Raw genomic sequence first — 20138 nt, 5'->3', positions numbered from 1 at the left:
TTATACTCCACAAGGCCTGATGAAGGAGTAGTGTTCTGAAGCTAGTGCTTCCAAATAAACCTGTTGAAGTATGACATGGAGTTGCGTGATGCTTAGCTTTGCCCACCCCAGTTCAACACTGGCTCCTGCATACCTCATCTATCCTCTTTGTTACTTCTTCAAAAAAACTCAATCAAGTTAGTGAGACATGATTTCCCACACACCATGTTGACTATCCCTAATCAGATGGGCGAAGATGAGGACTGCAGATGCTGGAGATCAGAGTCAAGATTAGAGTAGTGCTGGAAAAGCACAGCAGGTCAGGCAGCATCTGAGGAGCAGGAAAATCGACGTTTTAGGCAAAAGCCCTTCATCCCTAATCAGTCCTTGCCTTTCCAAACACAGGTAAATCCTGTCTCTCAGAATTCCCTCCAACAACGTGCCCACCACCGATATCAGGCTCAATGGTCTTTAGTTCCCTGGCTTTTCCTTACCACCCTCATTAAATAATGGCACCACGTTAGCCAACCTCTGGCACCTCACCTATCGATGTTACACATATATCAGCAAGGGGCCCAGCAATCACTTCCCTAGCTGCCCACAGAGTTCTAGGGTACACCTGGTCAGGTCTTGGGAATTTATCCACCTTTATGCATTTCAAGACATCCAGCACCTCCTCCTCTGTAATCTAGACAATTTTCAAGATGTCACCACCTATTCTGTCACATTCCGTACCTTCCATATCCTTCTCCCCAGTAACCTGAGAAATTCTCCTGAGTACCCTTACCTAACCCTAGCACTGAACCAGGAGGCGTAGCCTCAAATCCCATCCTTCTGAGCTGTATAATAACATCTTTGAGCAGGTTGATTGGAAAATATAGATCCTGAGCAACATGTGGCTCTTGTGGCAGCGTGGTGGTGTCCTGACCATGGAACTGGAAGGCCTGAGCTCAAGGTCCAGAGGTGTGTGACTGGGGCTTTGAACAGGAAAATTAGGAAAATATTTATCTTGAGTAGTTAATGCAGTTATGTCCTGGGACTGAATTGACTGACCTTCAAAAACAACTAATTTTGTTTGTGCCATGTCTGACTCCTCCAAAAACAACCACCTTCCTTTGTGTTATTGCTGATCCCAATTAGGCGAAGGCATTGGGACAGCAGTAATGCTTTTAGTCACTTCCCCAGGCTAACTTTCCAGGAATGTGGTTTTGAATCCCAGCATGTCAAATGATGAAATTTGACTGTATTACAAATTTGGAGTTAAAACTTAGAATATTAATAATTTTAAGTCACCTTGGCCTATTAGAGCATTCAGCCACACTCTCATTACAGATTGGTGATAGTTCAACCACAGGAGAGGTTGAGAAGGAGAATCTTTCATATTGAACCCCAGCTGTTAGTTGCATGTTCCATGACAAACCAGCTGTCCAGCCAATTTTTGACTACATACCCACTGTCAATTGTGTAAAAACATTCCAGCCCCCTTAATGCCCTTTAGAAGAGGAAATCTACAGTTCTCATCTGGTCTGCTCTACATGAATCTCCATTAACATAAATGTGGTCCATTAACGGTGACCGACTCAACACAGACATCTAGCACAAACCCACCAACTCCCACAGCTACCTGGACTATGCGTCCTCCCACCCTGCCTCCTATAAAAACACTATCCCTTATTCCCAATTCCTCAGCCTCCGTCGCATCTGCTCCCAGGAGGACCAATTCCGCCACAGAACATACCAGATAGCGTCCTTCTTCAAAGACTGCAATTTCCCCTCCCATTTGGTCAATGATGCCCTCCAGCGCATCGCGTCCACTTCCTGCACCTTACTCTTGAACCTCACGCCTCTAATCGCAACAAGGACAGAACGCCCCTAGTCCTCACCTTCCACCCACCAACCTCCGATATATCACATCATTCTCTGCCATTTCCACCATCTATAAGCAGACCTCAGCACCAAGGATATATTTCCCTCCCCACCCCTACCCACGTTCTGTAAAGACCATTCCCTCCGCGACTCTCGTCAGGTCCATGCCACCCCCGCTAACCCATCCTACCCTCCTAGCACCTTCCCCTGCCACAACATTGCAAATTGCAAAACCTGCGCCCACACCACCCCCTTTACCTCTGTCCAAGGCCCCGCTTTCCACATCTGACAGAGATCTACCTGTACACGTCATTTACTGTATCTATTGCTCCCGATGTGGTCTCCTCTGCACTGGGGAGACAGGACGCCTCATTGTGGAACATCTCCGGGACACATGGATGAAACAACTCCACTGCCCTGTGGTTGAACACTTTAACTCCCCCTCCCACAGACATGCAGGTCCTGGGCCTCCTCCTTACCAAACCCTTATCACCTGCTGCCTGGAGGAAAAATGCCTCATCTTCCACCTCGGAACCACCCAACCACACGGCATCAATGTGGATTTCACTAGTTTCCTCATTTCTTCTCCCCCACTTTCTCCCAGATCCAACCTTCCAACTCGGCATCGCCCTCTTGACCCATCCTACCTGTCCATCTTCCTTCTCACCTATCCACTCCACCCTCCTCTCTGATCTATGACCTTCACCCCCACCTTCATCTACCTATTGCATTCTCAGCTATTTTCCCCCCAGCCCCCACCCTCCCATTTATCTCTCATTTCCCTTGGCCCACAAGCCCCATTCCTAACGAAGAGCTTACGCTCAAAATGTCAATTCTCCTGCTCCTTGGATGCTGCCTGACCAGCTGTGCTTTTACAGCACCACACTCTTGACTCTGATCTCCAATATCTGCAATCCTTGCTTTCTCCCAGTTAACTGTTAACTGCTCACTGAAATGATTTGCCATGCCATTGAGTGATACCAAATCCAGCTATAAAACCTAAATAAAGAAATTAAACCTCATCTGCTCATCCAACATTGGCCTAGGCACCAGAAATGACAATGGCAAAGCAAGTCCTGTCAACAGCAGACAGGTTCCTGAGATGGCGGGACTGACTTCCAAAGAGAAACTGGATTGGTTAGGTCTATGGTCATGGGAATATAGAATGGGGGGTTCATGAAAAACTATAAAAATCTACATGACTAAACGGGTAAATGCAGGCAAAGTGCTCCTCATGACCAGGGAGTCCAGGATCAGGGGTCACAGCTTAAGGATATGAGGAAGGCCATTCAGGACTGAGATGAGGAGGTATTTCTTCACCCAGAGGGTGGCAAGCTTGTGCCACAGAAAGTGATTGAGACTGAAACACTGAATGTTTCCAAAAAAGGAGTTAGATATTGTTCTTAGAGCTAAAAGGATCAAAGGATATGGGGAGAAAGCAGGATCAGGATACTGAGCTGGATGATTAGCTTTTGAATGACCGAATAGGCTTGAAAGGCTGATTGACATACTCCTCCGAGCTGCTTTCTCTCATAATTATCAATACACGAAGATGTTCAAACGCCACCATAACCTGATGATACCCCTGCACGTTCCTTTCTCTGTTTCTATTTTCTATGTATTTGGCCAGACTGAACTTTCTGTGGACAATAGATGACCTGAATAATTGTTCAAATTGTTCCAGTTCTGTACCCATATGGGATCAGCCCCTCTAATGATGCAGTAATTTACCAGCGCAATTCTTCAGGACTGCTGCTATCCTCAGTAGCTCATGCTGTATCCAGAGTCTTCAGCTCTTTCGAGATGTTGCATGGAGTGAATCGATTTGGCTGAAGACATTTGTAAAACGAGACGGCCTCAGGAAGAGACCAGGATAGATTATCCACTTGGCTGAGTTCTCGATCAGAGTGGATAGAAACATGTGTGAAGCCTCGCACTCATTCTTCCCTTGCCACTACCGTTCATGGCTGAATGAGACAAGAGCCACAGAGCTTCAATCTGATTTATTGATTTTAGGATCACCTCGATCTCTGTGTAAGGCAGCTGTGTCTCAAATGCCTTATCAAAAGGGAGTACACTATTACATTTTGTAAATAAACAATTTGAACACAGATGCTGAACTTCAATAGGAGCATTCGCGTCAACATTATCAACCAGATGAAAAGCTCCATTCCCTTCCTCACTTTAATCACTCCCAGCTGAGGACTGGTTAATATCTTGGGGATAACACTGGTCCTCCAAGAGATATTTCGCGTGGATCTATTAAGGTTCCACTTGCTTCCTGCCAGTGTCCCTCCATTTCTAGTGTTTTATTTTTTTTCTTTGTTATACTGTAAACAAACAGCCGCCTCTCCACTTGCGCCGAGTCTCTTTGTAACGTATGTTTTGCTAAAGAAAAATTCCCTTAGCCTGACCTTGGTCACGTTGTGCTTTGTTGACATTTGATATTAAGAGCGCCTCGCATGCCAGACTGTACCATTCCGACAGCGAGGGAAAACCTTCCTTTACACCATATACTAATGATTGGGTGTTATCAACATAACTAAATCGCTTTTTACCGGGACCTAATATATTGCAAGCAAAACCAAAATGATAACGGGATTTAAAACACCATGCTGCATCGTTTTAAACACCCCAATCGTTTTGGGTTGTTTCAAAACAATTTCTCCCTGTAACAATGTAATTATTTATAAATGACATTCCGAGCTGCTTTCTCTCATAATTATCAATACACGAAGATGTTCAAACGCCACCATAACCTGATGATACCCCTGCACGTTTCGATCGTATCCTTTTCAGTTTGCCTGTAGAAAGACACGGGAAGCAGACGGAAGTAAGGCGAGCTCTGGTGAACTCTAAACTCTTGCCATTTCCTTACGCCCTGACAGCTGCTGGAACAGCTCGAACCGAGCATTTTTTTTAAAATTCCCTTTTTTAAAACTCAGGCGAGTTCCTACATTGGAGTAAATGCTTCTCAGCAAAGGATCTTCATGATGCTGACGGCATCGACGCGCCTCTTGGTGAGTTTCCAATCGTCAGTTTCATTCGCTCATGACCTGTTACATTGTAGCAAAACAAATCGGATTTATTCGGGAAAAAGAAGACACAGGAGGAAGTGACGATTTATACATTGTAACCATAGCTTGTTTATCATGTACAGTAATAGCTGGTAGATGTTTATTGCACGCTTGAAATCGCACCAAGCAGCGAGCACTGCACACGTGCTGAATGTCACTCTGGCCTGCCCTGTTGTTGAGCTCCAGTGTAACTTGCAGCCCCCCCCCCCCCCCCCCCATCATTCTGGCGGATTGCTGGAGACTCTAGCGCGAAAGAGCAATTGCAGTCCGTGTTTGTTGTTGCATTTTATTAGTAAGCCCTCATCTAACCTGCCCATACATACATGCAGAAATAGGCTTTAAAATTAAATTAAAAGGGAAAGGAAGAACCCGCCACTTTTCGGAAGATCTCGAAACACTATATAGTCAGTGAAGTATGTTAGAGGGGCGTGGTATTTCTCCGCGTTCCAAATACTGTCTTAAGGCAGAGGTGTGGACACTTATTTTTGTTTTTTTTTGTGTCAAACTGCTGACAACAGTTAATTTGTGTTTCATTTCCTGCCCAGCGAGATCACGCCTCCAAGGTGTTGCCTGCATGTCACTGCATAAAATGGCCTGTTGGCTTTGACCTGCAGTTTATCGGCATTAAACCAAAGGGCGCAGATATTAGTTTTTTTTGTCATTCAGAACCTAGCCTGAGAATTAAGCTTGGCAGCTTTGTGTTTTGGTGAAAATCATTTTAAATGTAATCTGTGCAAGTTGCAGTCGGGTAACCGGTGTTCCACCAATCTCCCATCTTGATTGAAAGTGTGGGAATAACCTAGACAGTGACCTGGTTGTTTATTTCATTCGAACAAACCACAACTTGCATTTATATAAAGCAGCCATGGTACTTCATAGGGGTGTTCTCAGGCACAATTTGCTCTGGGCCGTATAAATTGATATTAGTATGGGTAAGAAAATGCTTGCTCGAAAAAGAAATGCTGCATGTCTTGAAAAGAAGTTGAGGGAAGAATTCCAGAGCTTGGTGCCCAGGATATGCACAGAGGCAGCACTGACTGGATAAGCGATTAACATCACGGGTGCTGGAGAGTCCAGGGTCTGAGGAGAGTGGGGTGAAGAGAATCAGGGGAGATGATGGAGGCAGGGCATTTGAGGCCAGAGAGGCATTTAAAAATAATGAAAATTTTAAAATTGAAATTTTCCTGGACTGAAGCTTAGGTAGGTGAAGGATAAATCTTTAACACCTGATGAAGAAACAGCGCTCTGAAAGCTAGTGTTTTCAAATAAACCATTAGACTATAAACTGGTGTCATGTGATTTTTGACCTTGTCCAATCCAGTCCAAAACTGGCACCTCCATTTCATGAATAAATGGGATTTGGTTTGAAACTTAATGTCTGAGTTAAAGAGGATATCAATCCAGATCAGTCTGGTGTAATAAAAGCTCATGTTTGGAAGTACCACTTAGAATCATAGAGATGTACAGCACGGAAACAGACCCTTCAGTTCAACTTGTCTACGCGGATGAGCTATCCTAACCTAATCTAGTCCCAATTGCAAACGCTAGGACCATATCCCTCTTAACCCTTTCCTATTCATGTACCATCTAGATGCCTTTTAAATGCAGTAATTGTACCAGTCTCCACCACTTCCTCTGGCAGCTCATTTCATACATGCACCACCCTCTGTGTGAAAAAGTTGCCCCTTAAGTTCCTTTTATGTATTTCCCCTCTTACCTTAAACCTGTGCCCTCTCATTCTGGACTTCCCCCACCCCAGGGAAAAGACCTTGTCTATTTAACCTCTACAAGGTCACCCCTCAATCTCCAACTCTCCAGGGAAAACTGCCCCAGCCTATTCAGCCTCTCTCTATAGCTCAAATCCTCCAACCCTGGCAACATCCTTGTAAATCTTTTCGGGGTTGCTGACTCGTAAGAGCAAACCAATAGGCCTAGTCTCTAAAATAACAGCGGATTCACCACACATGCCATCACCCATTTCTTCTGAAAAAGGAAATATAGCGACCTGTGGCAGTAAGAGATACTAATGTTTAAGTGGTCCTAATTATAAATGTTGACCCATGGCACCATTTTCTTTTAAAAAAGAAAAGCATTTCCAGTAATGTGCAGAGTTTAGCTTGGGTTACTCACTGGCAGAGGAAGAAGCATTCAAATGGCACCTTTCACTGACTTTGTGATGTTCCAAAGTGTTAGGCTGCAATGATCACATTATTAACTGGAAATTTCTGAGTTTGTGCAAAATAGGTGGCATACTAATCCAGTGTGATAATGATCAGCAGATTGACTCTCTTTCAGTAAGGCAAGTTCATCTTATTGGTCCAGGTAATTTGGAATAACTCCTCAATCCTTCTTTAGAATTATGCCAAAGGATCTTTTGCATTTCCTTGAGAGAGCAGGCAGGGCTTTTGATGCAATTTCTTATCTTAAAAAAAGACTTATTGCACTCCTCCCTCCCACTGTATTGGCGTGTTCATGTCATTTGAGTGGAACATGAACCCAAACCTTCTGACTTGGAGACACACAATTTTTTGCTTTTGTCACCAGGGCATTAGCAGACTGAAGTAAAAATGTATTAGACCTAGAAAAATGTAGGAATGGAAGAACTAAATGAGAAAATCATCTGGGAAAATGAGCAGCTAACCTAGTGTTTCCTAGTCTTTGTTATGCATCCACAAGTAAATGTTTACTTGCAAGGAAAATCTTTCAGTAGTTTGGATATCACCACATGAGCTGTTTCCTCATTGGTCATGGCTTCAACTACTGTCTGCCTCTGTAACCCATTTCTCTCTTTCAGATCCTTAAAAATGAATTCTTAGATCATGCTTTTGTCACTCAGTATAATATCTCCTTACATTGCTTAATGTCATATTCTGTTTGTTAGCACTTTGATGATTCAGCTTGATTGTTTTACTATGTTAGAGATGCTGTACACATACAAGTTTATTTTGTCTTATCAGTAACAAGCACATCTCTCCATTCCCTTCCTCCAGGTAGCAGTAATTCCTACTTCATACTTAATGGAGTCAGTGTCCAATCTTTTATCGTTGGTGTTTCTCTGAAGTACTTTGCAAAAGCATATTGTCTCTTGATATCTGCTGTCTCCAGATTTGGCGTCAAGATTTTTTAAATTTCAAAAATATGCTTTTCATTATCAATAAGAATACAAGTACAAAACAGTTTAATACAGATTTTAAAGGAGAAACAGTGGAATTTTGACAACCCTTATTAGAGTTTCAATCTAGTTGCAATGAAAAAAGCATTTTCTAAACATGAAAAGAAATTATTTACACTCCCATGAAGGCTAATCGATTCCCTACAGCATGGGAACAGGCCCTTCAGCCCAAACCGACCCTCCAAAGAGTAACCCACCCAGACACACTTCCCGATATTTCCCCCTGACGTATGCTCCTAGCACTATGGGCAATTCAGCATGGCACATTTTTTGAAATGTGGGAGGAAACTCATGCAGACACTGGGACGTCGTGCAAACTCCACACAGACAGTCACTCGAGATTGGAATCGAACCTGGGACTCTGGCACTTTGAGGCAGCAGTGCTAACCACTGAGCCACTGTCTCAAAACCTAGCAGACCTTAGTTATATTTTGGCAGAAAGAACTTAGACAGTAGTGTTTCCCCACTCAGCCTTGGCAGCAGCTGTCCCAAGTTTTAGTGCTTCCCTCAGCATGTAGTCCTGAACCTGCCAGTCTGCAACACTTGTTCAAGGTCAATTCTTTTTACGGGGCTTTGTGTCAAGAAGCATTGAGTAGATGTGATTATCTGGGTTAATTCCTGGCCTATTCATGTGAACCTCCTTGTGATCAGTTGAAGGCAGCAGTTATCTGGCCAGAGAGACCTGAGAAACAGAGAGAATTGTTTTTAAACATTTATCTGTGATGAAAGGTGCCCAAGGAGATAATGTCTTCACCCTGGTTTGCTGCTTGCTACTGTGATAATACCAATCTAGTTTAGAATACAATGAGGTGTTATCTTTGAGAATAAACATTAGTGTGTAATTTGTGTTTTTGGAAAGGCTTTAGATTATAATCACATTTACTAACCAATAAAAGATTAGTGTAACACAATCACCCTTTCATCACTCTGTTTGCTTTTTGCAGTTCATTTGGAACAAGGGTGACTTATTAATGTACACTCATTAAACTAGTAGTTAGATAAAAGACCCACAGCTTTCTACAGTGACATGACTGTCTTCACTCACATTCAGTAAATATTTCATCCTAAATGCTTCCTTTGCTGAAACTGCCTTTGTAGAATTCTATGCAAGTTCATGTTATTGAAGAGAAAGTATTTGGCCCCTGTTCAAGTCCTGAGTATCTTCATTTTTTATCTTTTACCTAGATGGTCAGAGTATGGCGACCTACATTCTTCATCAAGTCACCAGGTGTCTGGTGTCCTCCAGGAAGGCCTTTCTCAACCTACTGTCCATTGCCTCAGCTGCCAGTTCCTCCATTGAAACACACACTGGAACGCTACCTCCTCGCACTGCAGCCTCTCGTGACCCCAGAAGAGCTGGAACAGACAAGAGAGATAGTGAGAGAGTTCAGTAGACCCTATAGTATTGGATCAAAACTACAGGACAGGCTGGAAAGGCGATCAAGAAGGACTGAAAACTGGGTAAGTGTTCTGATTGCCAGAGTAAACACTATGGAGTTACCTACAATTCCTTGCAGCATTCCTACTCAGAATGAAAGTGGGCAGGGGAAGGGAGACATGTTGAAATTAGAATTTTTTTATTTGAAAAATATACTTCATTCATAAAAAGTATCGTTATGTATATACATAATCACAAATGCAGTTCAGTTCTGTACTCTAACATATCAAGGAAACAAAAACATTGGAGTTTGACTCTATGCACAAATCAAAAACATCTCTTTCATTGCATGTAAATATGGTCTTGTATGTGTGGCACTAGGAGGGTCCTATAACTGAATGGACTCCCACGGAACATCCATCCATTCGCAGTAGCACTGCGTGGTCATCCCAGTGGATCTAATACGTAAATGTCATCCATCTAAATGCACTAATGGCTATTGATGGGATCTTGCAATCATTGGGTGGTTGGAAGGAGTCCCAGGATGGCTATGTCCCAGATTCTTGAGGCCCTGGAGGAGCCCTGCTGTTCCTCAAAGTCTTCATTGGAATAACTACAAACTCACCCAGATACTCATGTGTGGCCTTTGGAAATGATGGGAGAATGTTCCAATTGTTTCCACTCTCTAAATGACAACCCACGGCTCAATCTTGTATATAGAAATGGCATCCCATCTGAAAAGGGTGAGTTTCTTTAACATGGTGAAGCCTGCACTGTGAGTGTTCACCAGCAGTGCCTGGCTAATGACCCTATTTAGAGATCATTATCAATCCTGTTAACACAAGTTAAGATTGACATTAATAATTGCCTCTTGCAATTATAATACAGCATCAGTGCTCATGTCTAGCACCACTCATTTAGTCCTTCCTGAATACAGTTATTTTTGTGTGGCCCTTTCTTAGTAGTTCAAACATTTCACACTTCACACTGGGATATCACAGTCTTTTATTTCTTGCCTGTATCTTTTCTTGTCATCTCTGCCGTCATTTCCTTTTCTTCCATTTCAGCTCACGGACTGGTGGCTCCAGAATGCTTATCTTGAATGTCGACTTCCGCTGGCTGTTCACTCGAATCCTGCTGTAGTGCTGCCCAAACAGAACTACAATGATTGGAAAGGACAGCTCAGGTAGGAAAAGGCACCACTGAAACCATGGCTGTTGCCCCATCTTTCATTTGCAGCTCATTACCTGGCAGCCTCATCCATCCCACTTCATTGAGACAAAGGTCAACATTATTAGCATTGAACATTTTTTTTTAACCTGTTTGTTGATGCTTCCTTATTTGTTCCTTTGACTTCCCAAATATCTATCTCATCACTTTGTCATTTTTTTGAGTGCCAAGCGGATGACATTTCAGCTGCTCACATTGAACCTCCTTTAAATACCACAGCTTTCAAATCACTCCAACTTGCTGCTCCACTTGCACCATTTAAGTATTTTAATTTTATGTTAGTGGATCGGTCTTGAACTCAGGCCTACTGGCTCAGAGATGAGGCATTACCACTGTGCCATAAGTGCCTTCCATTTGCACAATATACTGTCCCTCCTGACTTAGCGTTGCCTGCACATTCAATCATACAACTCTCTTCACTTCATCCATTAGGAATAAATGTGGTTGAAAAGTTGAAACCCCAGTACAGATCTATTGACAGGTTTGATTACAAAGTCAGGGTTGGATCTGAGATCACGCAGTGCAGTGAGTTCAGAGGGAAAGAGATTGGAATGGGTCAGGAGGTAAGAGATATTGAGGTGACCAGTGTCATGTCACCAGTTCTCAATGTTCAGGCTGAGAGTAGGTAAGAGGCCAAAGGGAGGGGTCTCGGTGGAGGGATGGTATTGAAAGCAGGTGAAGGGATCTATGGGACAGGGAGAGGACTCTTGTCCAAAGAAATGGGCATGGAGAAAACAGCGATGGAAGAAGAGTTCAATGTCATGTTGTATCTGAAATTCATTAAGGTGGGAGTGCATAAGAATTAAACAGATATCTTTGCTGAGGATAGAACATTCAGCATCAGAGAGTCGAAGGTCAGAGGGATATAAATACACAACAGGAGGTGTGTTGGGAGAGGGGATGGAGTCAGAGAGAAGATGAGGGAGGGAAGGTTTCAAACGAGTGTAAGCATTCTTATGTTTCTGAATGCCTGAATAAAAACTAAGATATTTCTGCCCACCACTAACTACTACAAACCCACCAACTCCCACAGTTACCTTGACTATACATCCTCGCACCTTGCTTCCTATAGTCCATCTCTCAGTTCCTCCATCTCTGTTACATCCGATCTGATGATGCCAACTTCAACAAGGGGGAGGCCTCCAAAATGGCCACCCTCTTCCTCAACAGAGGATTCCCCACCACCGTGATTGACAGGGCCCTCAGCTGTTTATTTAGAACATTTGCTACCGTTTCCACCACCTCCGGTAGGATGCTACTACCGTCCTCCGCTTTGTCAGATTCCCACAGGAATTGTTCCCTCTAGCGATATCCTGGTCCACCACTCTCGACATCTCTCCACACCCTCACAGCACCTTCCCATACAAGGTGTGACACCTAGGTAAAAACAATGACTGCAGATGCTGGAAACCAGATTCTGGATTAGAGGTGCTGGAAGAGCACAGCAGTTCAGGCAGCATCCGAGGAGCAGTAAAATCGACGTTTCAGGCAAAAGCCCTCCTGCTCGTTTACATTCTCCCTCCTCACTATCCAGGGCCCCAGACACACCTTCCTGCACTTCACTCAATGTAGGAGGAAGTGAGGACTGCAGATGCTGGAAATCAGGGTCGAGAGTGGAGTGCTGGAAAAGCACAGCAGGTCAGACAGCATCCGAGGAGCAGGAGAATCAATGTTTCGGGCAAGAATCTTTCATCAAATTCCTGATGCTGCTTGACCTGCTGTGCTTTTCCAGCACCCCACTCTTGACTCTTCACTCAATGTCTTATTTGCCTCTCACAATATGGTCTCCTCTGCATTGAGGTGAAAAAGTAGAGATTGGATGACTGAAACACCTACATGCTGTTTGCAAAAATGACCCTGAATTTCCGATTGCCTGCCATTTCAACACACCACCGTGTTCCCTGGCCAACATCTCTGTCTCAGGCTTGCTGCAGTGCTCCTGCAAAGCTCAACACAAGCTGGAAAAATAACACTTCACTTTCCACTGGGGAATCCTGCAGCCCTCTGGACTCAGTATCAAGTTGAACAATTTTAGCGCTTGAGTCCCTTCTGCCATGTCCTTACCTTAGCACCCACACACCAGGAATTCTCATCATATGGGCTGCTATCACAAACAACTTGTTATGATCTCCCTTAGCAGCTATTCATTCTCCCAGGCTGACTTTTAACCATTCTCTTGTCTGTCCAACTGTTTTTGTTCCTCTCTAGGCTGCATCTTCACCTATCATTTATCCCTTCCCTTTTGCTCCGTGCCTTTTTTAGCATATATACTAACCTTTTCCCATCTACAATCAGTTCTGAACAAGGGTCACTGGACTCAAAATGTTAATTTAGCTTCCTCTTCACAGATGCTGCCAGACCCCTTTAGTTTTTCCAGCTATTTTTGTTCTTGTTACTAATTTCCAGCATCCGCAGTTCTTTGGTTTTTAGATTTAGTCTTGAATTTGATCAAAGACTGGGTATCCACAGTCTTCTAAATTAATGAATTCCCAAAATTCAGGACCACCTCATGAAGAAATCTCCTCTCAGCTCAAAAAGACGAATCTACCATTATGTTGACGTAATGATCGATGCTTGTAGACAATGTAAATTTGTTCTTGTTTTCATAGTAAAATGACAACCAGAATAGCAATAATTTTCCAAACTTTAGCTTCTTTGGTACAATTTAATCTCACTCCCTTACAATTGCAATTAAACTGCTTATTAGCGCTTATTGTCACTCATTATTTTATCGATGTATAAAGAAAATATTCTGTGAAGCCTTGCCACTAATTCACCTTCTGCATTTGTTGATATATTTAGGTGTATAAGTTGATAATTGAATGTTCCTTTGTTGTATTTGGGTTGCAATTCTGAATCCTTCCTGGTCTGATGTCAGAGTAACTTAGCCACTTTGTAATACTTCCTCTTCTTACTGCAATTCCTTTCTTCCTTCAGGTTTGCAGCTAAACTAATTGCTGGAGTGCTCGACTTCAAGTCTAAGGTTGACAGGCAAGTTCTTCCAACTAGTTCCATTGGAGTTTCCCAAAAGGCAATGGATATCAATTCATATGCGATTCCTGGAAAATGTGATGTATTAAATGTCTGACCAATGTACAGTGTAACATATTTATATAACAGCCACTCATCATTTTAATTCAAGAAAGAATTGTGGGATTGTCAGGCATTGTGTGAGTAGCACTCGGTCCTGACCAATTGATTTCCTAGAATATTAAATGATAGAGCGCAGATGCAAAGTGCTCATCCCATCAGGTCTGTGCTGGATATTTGAAGGAACTGTCTAATTTGTCTCTGTCCCCTATTCTGTCCTCCTAGCTATATCAATTTTTCCCTTTTCACATTGTGAAATGTGCAAACCAATAGTGTTTTGAAAACCCTGATGGCATTTGCTTCGCCCATCCTTTCAGGCCACGCATTCTGCTTTTATCCATCTGACTCTCTTTGTGTTTACTGATAAAAGACTCATTTGGTAATAACTCCAACTGGGAATGTAGGCGGCTAAGTCAAACACACATTTTAAACAAAAAGGATCTATTGTGCAAAACCTATCACAACTGAGATTCCGAAAGATATTTTGATGATGTAAATAAGCAACAACTATTTCCATTGTCAAGAGATCAGTGAGGAGAAAGTGAGGTCTGCAGATGCTGGAGATCAGAGCTGGAAATGTGTTGCTGGAAAAGCGCAGCAGGTCAGGCAGCATCCAGGGAACAGGAGAATCGACGTTTCGGGCATAAGCCCTTCTTCAGGAATGGGGAATGTTTGTCCAGCAGGCTAAGATAAAAGGTAGGGAGGAGGGACTTGGGGGAGGGGCGTCAGAAATGTGATAGGTGGAAAGAGGTCAAGGTGAGGGTGATAGGTCAGACTGGGTGGGGGCGGAGAGGTTGGGAAGAAGATCTCAGGTTAGGAAGGCGGTGCTGAATTTGATGGATTTGACTGAGACAGGGTGGGGGGAGGGGAAATGAGGAAACTGGTGAAATCCGAGTTCATCCCTTGTGGTTGGAGGGTTCCTAGCCGGAAGATGAGGCGTTCTTCCTCCAACCGTCGTTTTGTTGGAGGAAGAACGCCTCATCTTCCGGCTAGGAACCCTCCAACCACAAGGGATGAACTAGGATTTCACCAGTTTCCTCATTTCCCCTCCCCCCACCCTGTCTCAGTCAAATCCATCAAATTCAGCACCGCCTTCCTAACCTGAGATCTTCTTCCCAACCTCTCCGCCCACACCCCAGTCTGACCTATCACCCTCACCTTGACCTCTTTCCACCTATCACATTTCCGACGCCCCTCCCCCAAGTCCCTCCTCCCTACCTTTTATCTTAGCCTGCTGGACAAACTTTCCCCATTCCTGAAGAAGGGCTTATGCCCGAAACGTCGATTCTCCTGTTCCCTGGATGCTGCCTGACCTGCTGCGCTTTTCCAGCAACACATTTCCAGAAGAGATCAGTGATCAAAGGACACAATTTGTAAAAGAACCAAAAGGAGGAAAGGAAAATATTTCTTACACAGTGAGCCAAGTGATTAGTTCAGTCAAGCTGCTCAGATGATTATACTCCATTGGAATAACATTGCATCATATCAGTTGTGATTTTGAGAAGGACACTTTGACTGTGGTGAAGGCAAACAAAAAACTGGCATAATAGCAAAAGCGTGTACCTGACACAAAGGAAAGTGGTTGTGATTGTTCTTCTTTTATCACTGCTCAGCTCAAATGACATTTTTTCAGAAGTTCCTCAGTATAGTGTCCCTTGCACAACCATCTTCAGTTGCTTCATTAAGCCATTCCTTTGGTCACAAGGTTAGAGGCGGAGATGTTAGCTGACAATTGGACAACGTTCAGCACCATCCACAATTCCTCAGATACTGGAAGAGTTGAGATGCAACTGCAGCAAAATCTGAACAATAGCCATGTTCGGGATGACAAGTGGCGAGTAACAAAGAAATGACCATCTCCAACATAACCACTTGACCTTTAATGATGTTAGCATCTGAATACTGAATACCCAACTAGCAACATTGATTGGAAACTGAACTGGCCTAGCCATATGAATACGATGGCTATGAGAGCTAGATCAGAGGTTACAGCGCATCCTACTCCTAACTTCTTGTTCTCTGTCTATGAGGCACATGTTTAGGAGTGTGATGGAATATTCCCCACTTGCCTGGTTAAGTGCAGCTTCAACAACACTCAAGAGGCTTGACACCATCCAGGACAAGGCAGCCTGCTTGATTGCCACCCATCCACAGAAATTGACTCCCTCACCACCAATGCTCAATAGCTTCAATGTGTACTAGCTACAAGATGTACTTCAGAAATTCACCAGGACACCTTCTAACTCATCACCATTTCCATCAAGAAAGGGTAGCGGAGACATTAGAACACCATAAGCTGCAGGTTCCCCTCCTTCTTAACTTGGAAATATATTATCATCTTTTCAGAGTCACTGAATCGAAATTCTGAAACTCCTTTCAGAATGGCGTTGTTGGTCTACCTACACCAAGTAGGCTACAATGGTTTAAGAAGTCAAGTCACCACCCTCTTCTCCAAGAGATGGGCAGTAAATGCTGGCTCAGTCAATGAAGCGTACAATCCATGTAATAGTGTACGGAAGGTGGTGCTTTGAGGAAGCAATCTGATTTGACCCACTCCCCCATGACCTGAGAATTTATTTCCTGAATCAAGTATTTAAGAAGTTTTTATTTCAGAGATATTTCTAAAAATGCCTGTATCATCCTTACAGGAGCATTTTCCAGATCATCACAGTTCACAGCATTAAAAGGATTAACTTCCTTGGTTCTTTGCCAATTATTTTAAGCCTCTGTCCAGATCCTGAATCGTAGCTTGGGCAGCAGTTTAGCTACATTTAGTACCATCGTATTCCTACACGTTCCCTTCACATGGGTCTCTCTGTGGTTCTGATTGCAGCTGATGGTAATGCTGGACAAGTCAGATCCTGAATGAAACCTGGCTCAATCGATCATATATTTAAGTTTTATAGTTTGTTACGTGGTGGTTACTCATTGAAATATACTCATACAATGATGCAGATGGTCTTTAAAAGATGTTCTTTTATACATAAAAAGAAAAAATGAAAATTATAAACATATGTACATAGGACGTTAGAAAAATCTTAAACAGCAAAACAAAATTTCAACCTGTTTCCCAACATCATCTTTTTACAGATACTCATTTCCATAGAAATTTCCCTCCTTTTTTAATCTCTTTAGGTTTTACTTAACTCATGTTTTCCAGCTTATTTTCCTTGAACTGTTGAGCCAATTTTACAATTTCTTTCAGTGTGCTTGTATGAACCTTTTACATTCCAAAGGTGCAGTTTTTTTGGTTATAACACTTGATGACTTGTATATGAACTCTCCTGGCTTCGAAATTTCACAAATTAAAACACTTCATGTGGTTATAGAGTGATCGAGTCATAAAGTTGTCCATGCTAACCAGCTATCCAAAAGTAATCTAGTCCCATTTGCCAGCATTTGGCCCATATCCCTCTAAACCCTTCCTATTCATTTACCCAACCAGATGCCTTTTAAATGTTGTAATTATACCAGCCTGCACCACTTCCTCTGGCAGCTCACTCCATACATGCACCACGCTCTGCAAGAAAAAGTTGCCCCTTAGATCCCTTTTAAATCTTTCCCTTCTCACTCTAAATCTATGTCATCCAGTTCTGGACTCCCTCATCCCAGGGAAAAGACCTTGTCTATATACCCTATCTATGTCCCTCATGATTTTGTAAATCTCGACAAGAACCCCCCCTCAACCTCTGACGTTCCAGAGATAGTAGCTCCAGCTTAGTCTTTCCTGAAAGCTCAAATCCTCCAACTCTGGCAATGTTTTTGTAAATTTAAGCTGAGGGGAAAGATTTAAAAAGGACCTGAGTGGTAACTTTTTCATGCAGAGGACTGTGAGCATATGGAACAAGCTGCCAGAGGAGGTGGTGGAGCTGGGTACAATTACAACATTAAACAAGCATCTGGATGAACGTATGAATAGGGAGGATTTGAGGGATATGGGCCAAATGCTGGAAAATGGGATCACGTAAACTTGGGATGTCTGGTCAGTGCAGACGAGTTGGACCAAAGGGTTTGTTTCTGTGCTGTATGATTCTATGACTCTATCTCCAGAATACACAGTTCTTTGTTTTATTTTACTCAGCTAGGGTGGCTGGTTCCCCACAACTGGTCTGAAAAACATGACTTTCTGCAAGGGTGAAATTTGTTCTCCTTTCTGGCCTGAATTTCTGATTTTTTTTTAACTGAACAGAAGTCAAAAGCTAAACTAATGGTATCTGGTCATTTGTAAACACAGCAGTTTAAGCATTAATTTGTTAATGCTATTGGCATCTGGGCAAGAACATGACTGAAGAGACTTACTTTCTTGAACATTATGTATTTTGGTCAATGTTTTAAATGACTTTCTAACCCTTTTATTCGAAACATCTCAACAAAACTTGACAAAATCCACCAGGAAGTTGCCAGATATGGAAGGTTTGAGTTATAAAGAAAGGCTGCATTGGCTGGGACATTTTTCCCTGGAGTGTAGGAGGTTGAGAGGTGACCTGATAGAAGTTTATAAAATAATGAGAGGTATAGATAGAATTAATGGTAGTTGTCTTTTCTCTAGGATGGGGGATTTCAAGGCTAGAGGACACATTTTTATGGTGAGGGGAGAGAGATTTAAACAAGACATGAGCAGCAAATGTTTTACATGGAGGGTGGTTCCTGTGTGAAATGAACTTCCTGAGGAAGTGGTGGATGTGGATACAATTACGACGTTTAAAGGCATTTGGATAAGTAGATGAATAGGAAAGGTTTGGAAGGATATGGGCCAGGAGGAGGCAGGTCGGACTAATATAGTTTGGAATTATGTTTGGCATGGACTGGTTGGACCAAAGGACCTGTTTCCATGCTGCATGATTTATGAGTTTATCTGTCTCCATTTTAAAATCCAAATCCCAGGTAATAATATGTAGTTTGCCTTTTGTCACAATGATCAATGTAAACATGTTGGATTCTCTGAGACGGATGGTAGTCTGAGAGTCTACTGTTCATCTATTTTTTCTTAAAAATTATTCTTTTTCCCACTACATTGGAGGCAGCTCAGAGCAGGTTCACTTGGAAGATCGCAGAATGGACAGATTGTCTTCAGAGCAAAGGTTAATTCAGAGCAAAGGCAAACTCATTGGAGTTAAGAGGAATGAGAGTTATTTCATTTAAACATATAGAATTCTTGAGGGGCTTGACAAGGTAAATGCTGAGAGAATATTTTCTGTCATGGGAGAGCCTAGGACCAGAGGGCATAGTCTCAGAATAAAGGGGATGCTGACTTAAGATTGAGACGATGAGGTATTTCTTCCTTCAGGGTTGAGAGTCTTTGGAACTTCTTGGCCTATTCATTTTCCTTTTTCTTATGGTCTTACAGCTCATGTTTATTGGGTTGTTATTGCAAGCTGTTTCAATTTGCTGCTGTCTCTATGAACTCCATCTTTTTGTTTTTAGAAAAACTCTTCAAACTGAGTATATAAGAGGCAAACCCCTCTGTATGGATCTGTACCCCAGAATCATGTCATCTTGCCGCATCCCAGGACCCAAACATGACACTTTGATAAACTATGGCTTCACCAGGAGCCCACCAACTCATATCACAGTTGTTCGCAATTTTCAGGTAAAGTCCGAGAATGTCAAGACAAATACTAATGTAATACAAATCTTGTCTGAAACTAACCATCCTTATCACCAATGTCTTATTTATTAGTGTATAAAAGTGCATTCTTTTACAATATTTATCCCTCAACTAAAAGCATACGTACAGACTTCTGCCACAACCACAATGACATTTGTGCATCTTGTCTTATACAGAATTACAAATTTTATTGCACCTCAAAATTGACTGTTTAGTGCTTTCAGATGTCTGAAGTTTACAAAATGGATGATAAATATGCATGTCTCCTTTTTTTGTTGTATAGCGATGACAAAGTGCTTACATTAGTGAAAGGATTTTATCTTCCTCCCATTCATCCTCCAACGTGATATCTCAGTGACCATTCTCCATGTGAGAGTGGAATAAGTATCAGCTATTCAACTTTAACACAACACTGCAAAGCTCAATAAAAACCAAAAGAACTGCAGAAGCTGTAAATCAGAAACAAAAACAGAACTTGCTTGAAAAGCTCAGCAGGTTTGGCAGCATCTGTGGAGAGAAATTAAAGTTAATATTTCAGGTCAGGTGACCCTTCTTCAAAACTGATCATAGCAAGGAAAATATTGGTTTATATGCAAAAGATAGGGTGGGGGAAGGGGCTAAGTAGGAAATGATAGATGAGGATAGAGCCCACAAGAGACAGAACAATTGAACAGACAAAGGAGTGGATAATGATCTGGCTCGGAGGGTGAATAACTATTAATGGGGACTGTTAGTAGC

General features: G+C 42.5%; 1 protein-coding gene across 1 annotated transcript in view; it reads left to right on the top strand.

Moving 5' to 3' along the window:
- The first annotated feature begins 4411 nt into the window (after nucleotides 1-4411).
- LOC122541429 (carnitine O-acetyltransferase-like) overlaps nucleotides 4412-20138 on the top strand; it is a 46040-nt gene continuing 30313 nt past the window's right edge. The window contains exons 1-5 of the mRNA XM_043678194.2: nucleotides 4412-4865; nucleotides 9280-9555; nucleotides 10540-10658; nucleotides 13640-13693; nucleotides 19217-19382. Coding sequence (XP_043534129.1) covers nucleotides 4836-4865; nucleotides 9280-9555; nucleotides 10540-10658; nucleotides 13640-13693; nucleotides 19217-19382 — 645 coding nt within the window. The 5' untranslated portion in view covers nucleotides 4412-4835. The remainder of the gene's footprint in view (nucleotides 4866-9279; nucleotides 9556-10539; nucleotides 10659-13639; nucleotides 13694-19216; nucleotides 19383-20138) is intronic.

The sequence above is a fragment of the Chiloscyllium plagiosum genome, unplaced genomic scaffold, assembly GCF_037043375.1.
Source record: "Chiloscyllium plagiosum isolate Xiang-an unplaced genomic scaffold, Cpla_swu_hap1 HiC_scaffold_35, whole genome shotgun sequence".
In the NCBI taxonomy this organism is placed as follows: Eukaryota; Metazoa; Chordata; class Chondrichthyes; order Orectolobiformes; family Hemiscylliidae; genus Chiloscyllium; species Chiloscyllium plagiosum.
Note: the sequence above shows the minus strand (reverse complement) of the source record. Positions and strands in the feature narration are given on the sequence as shown.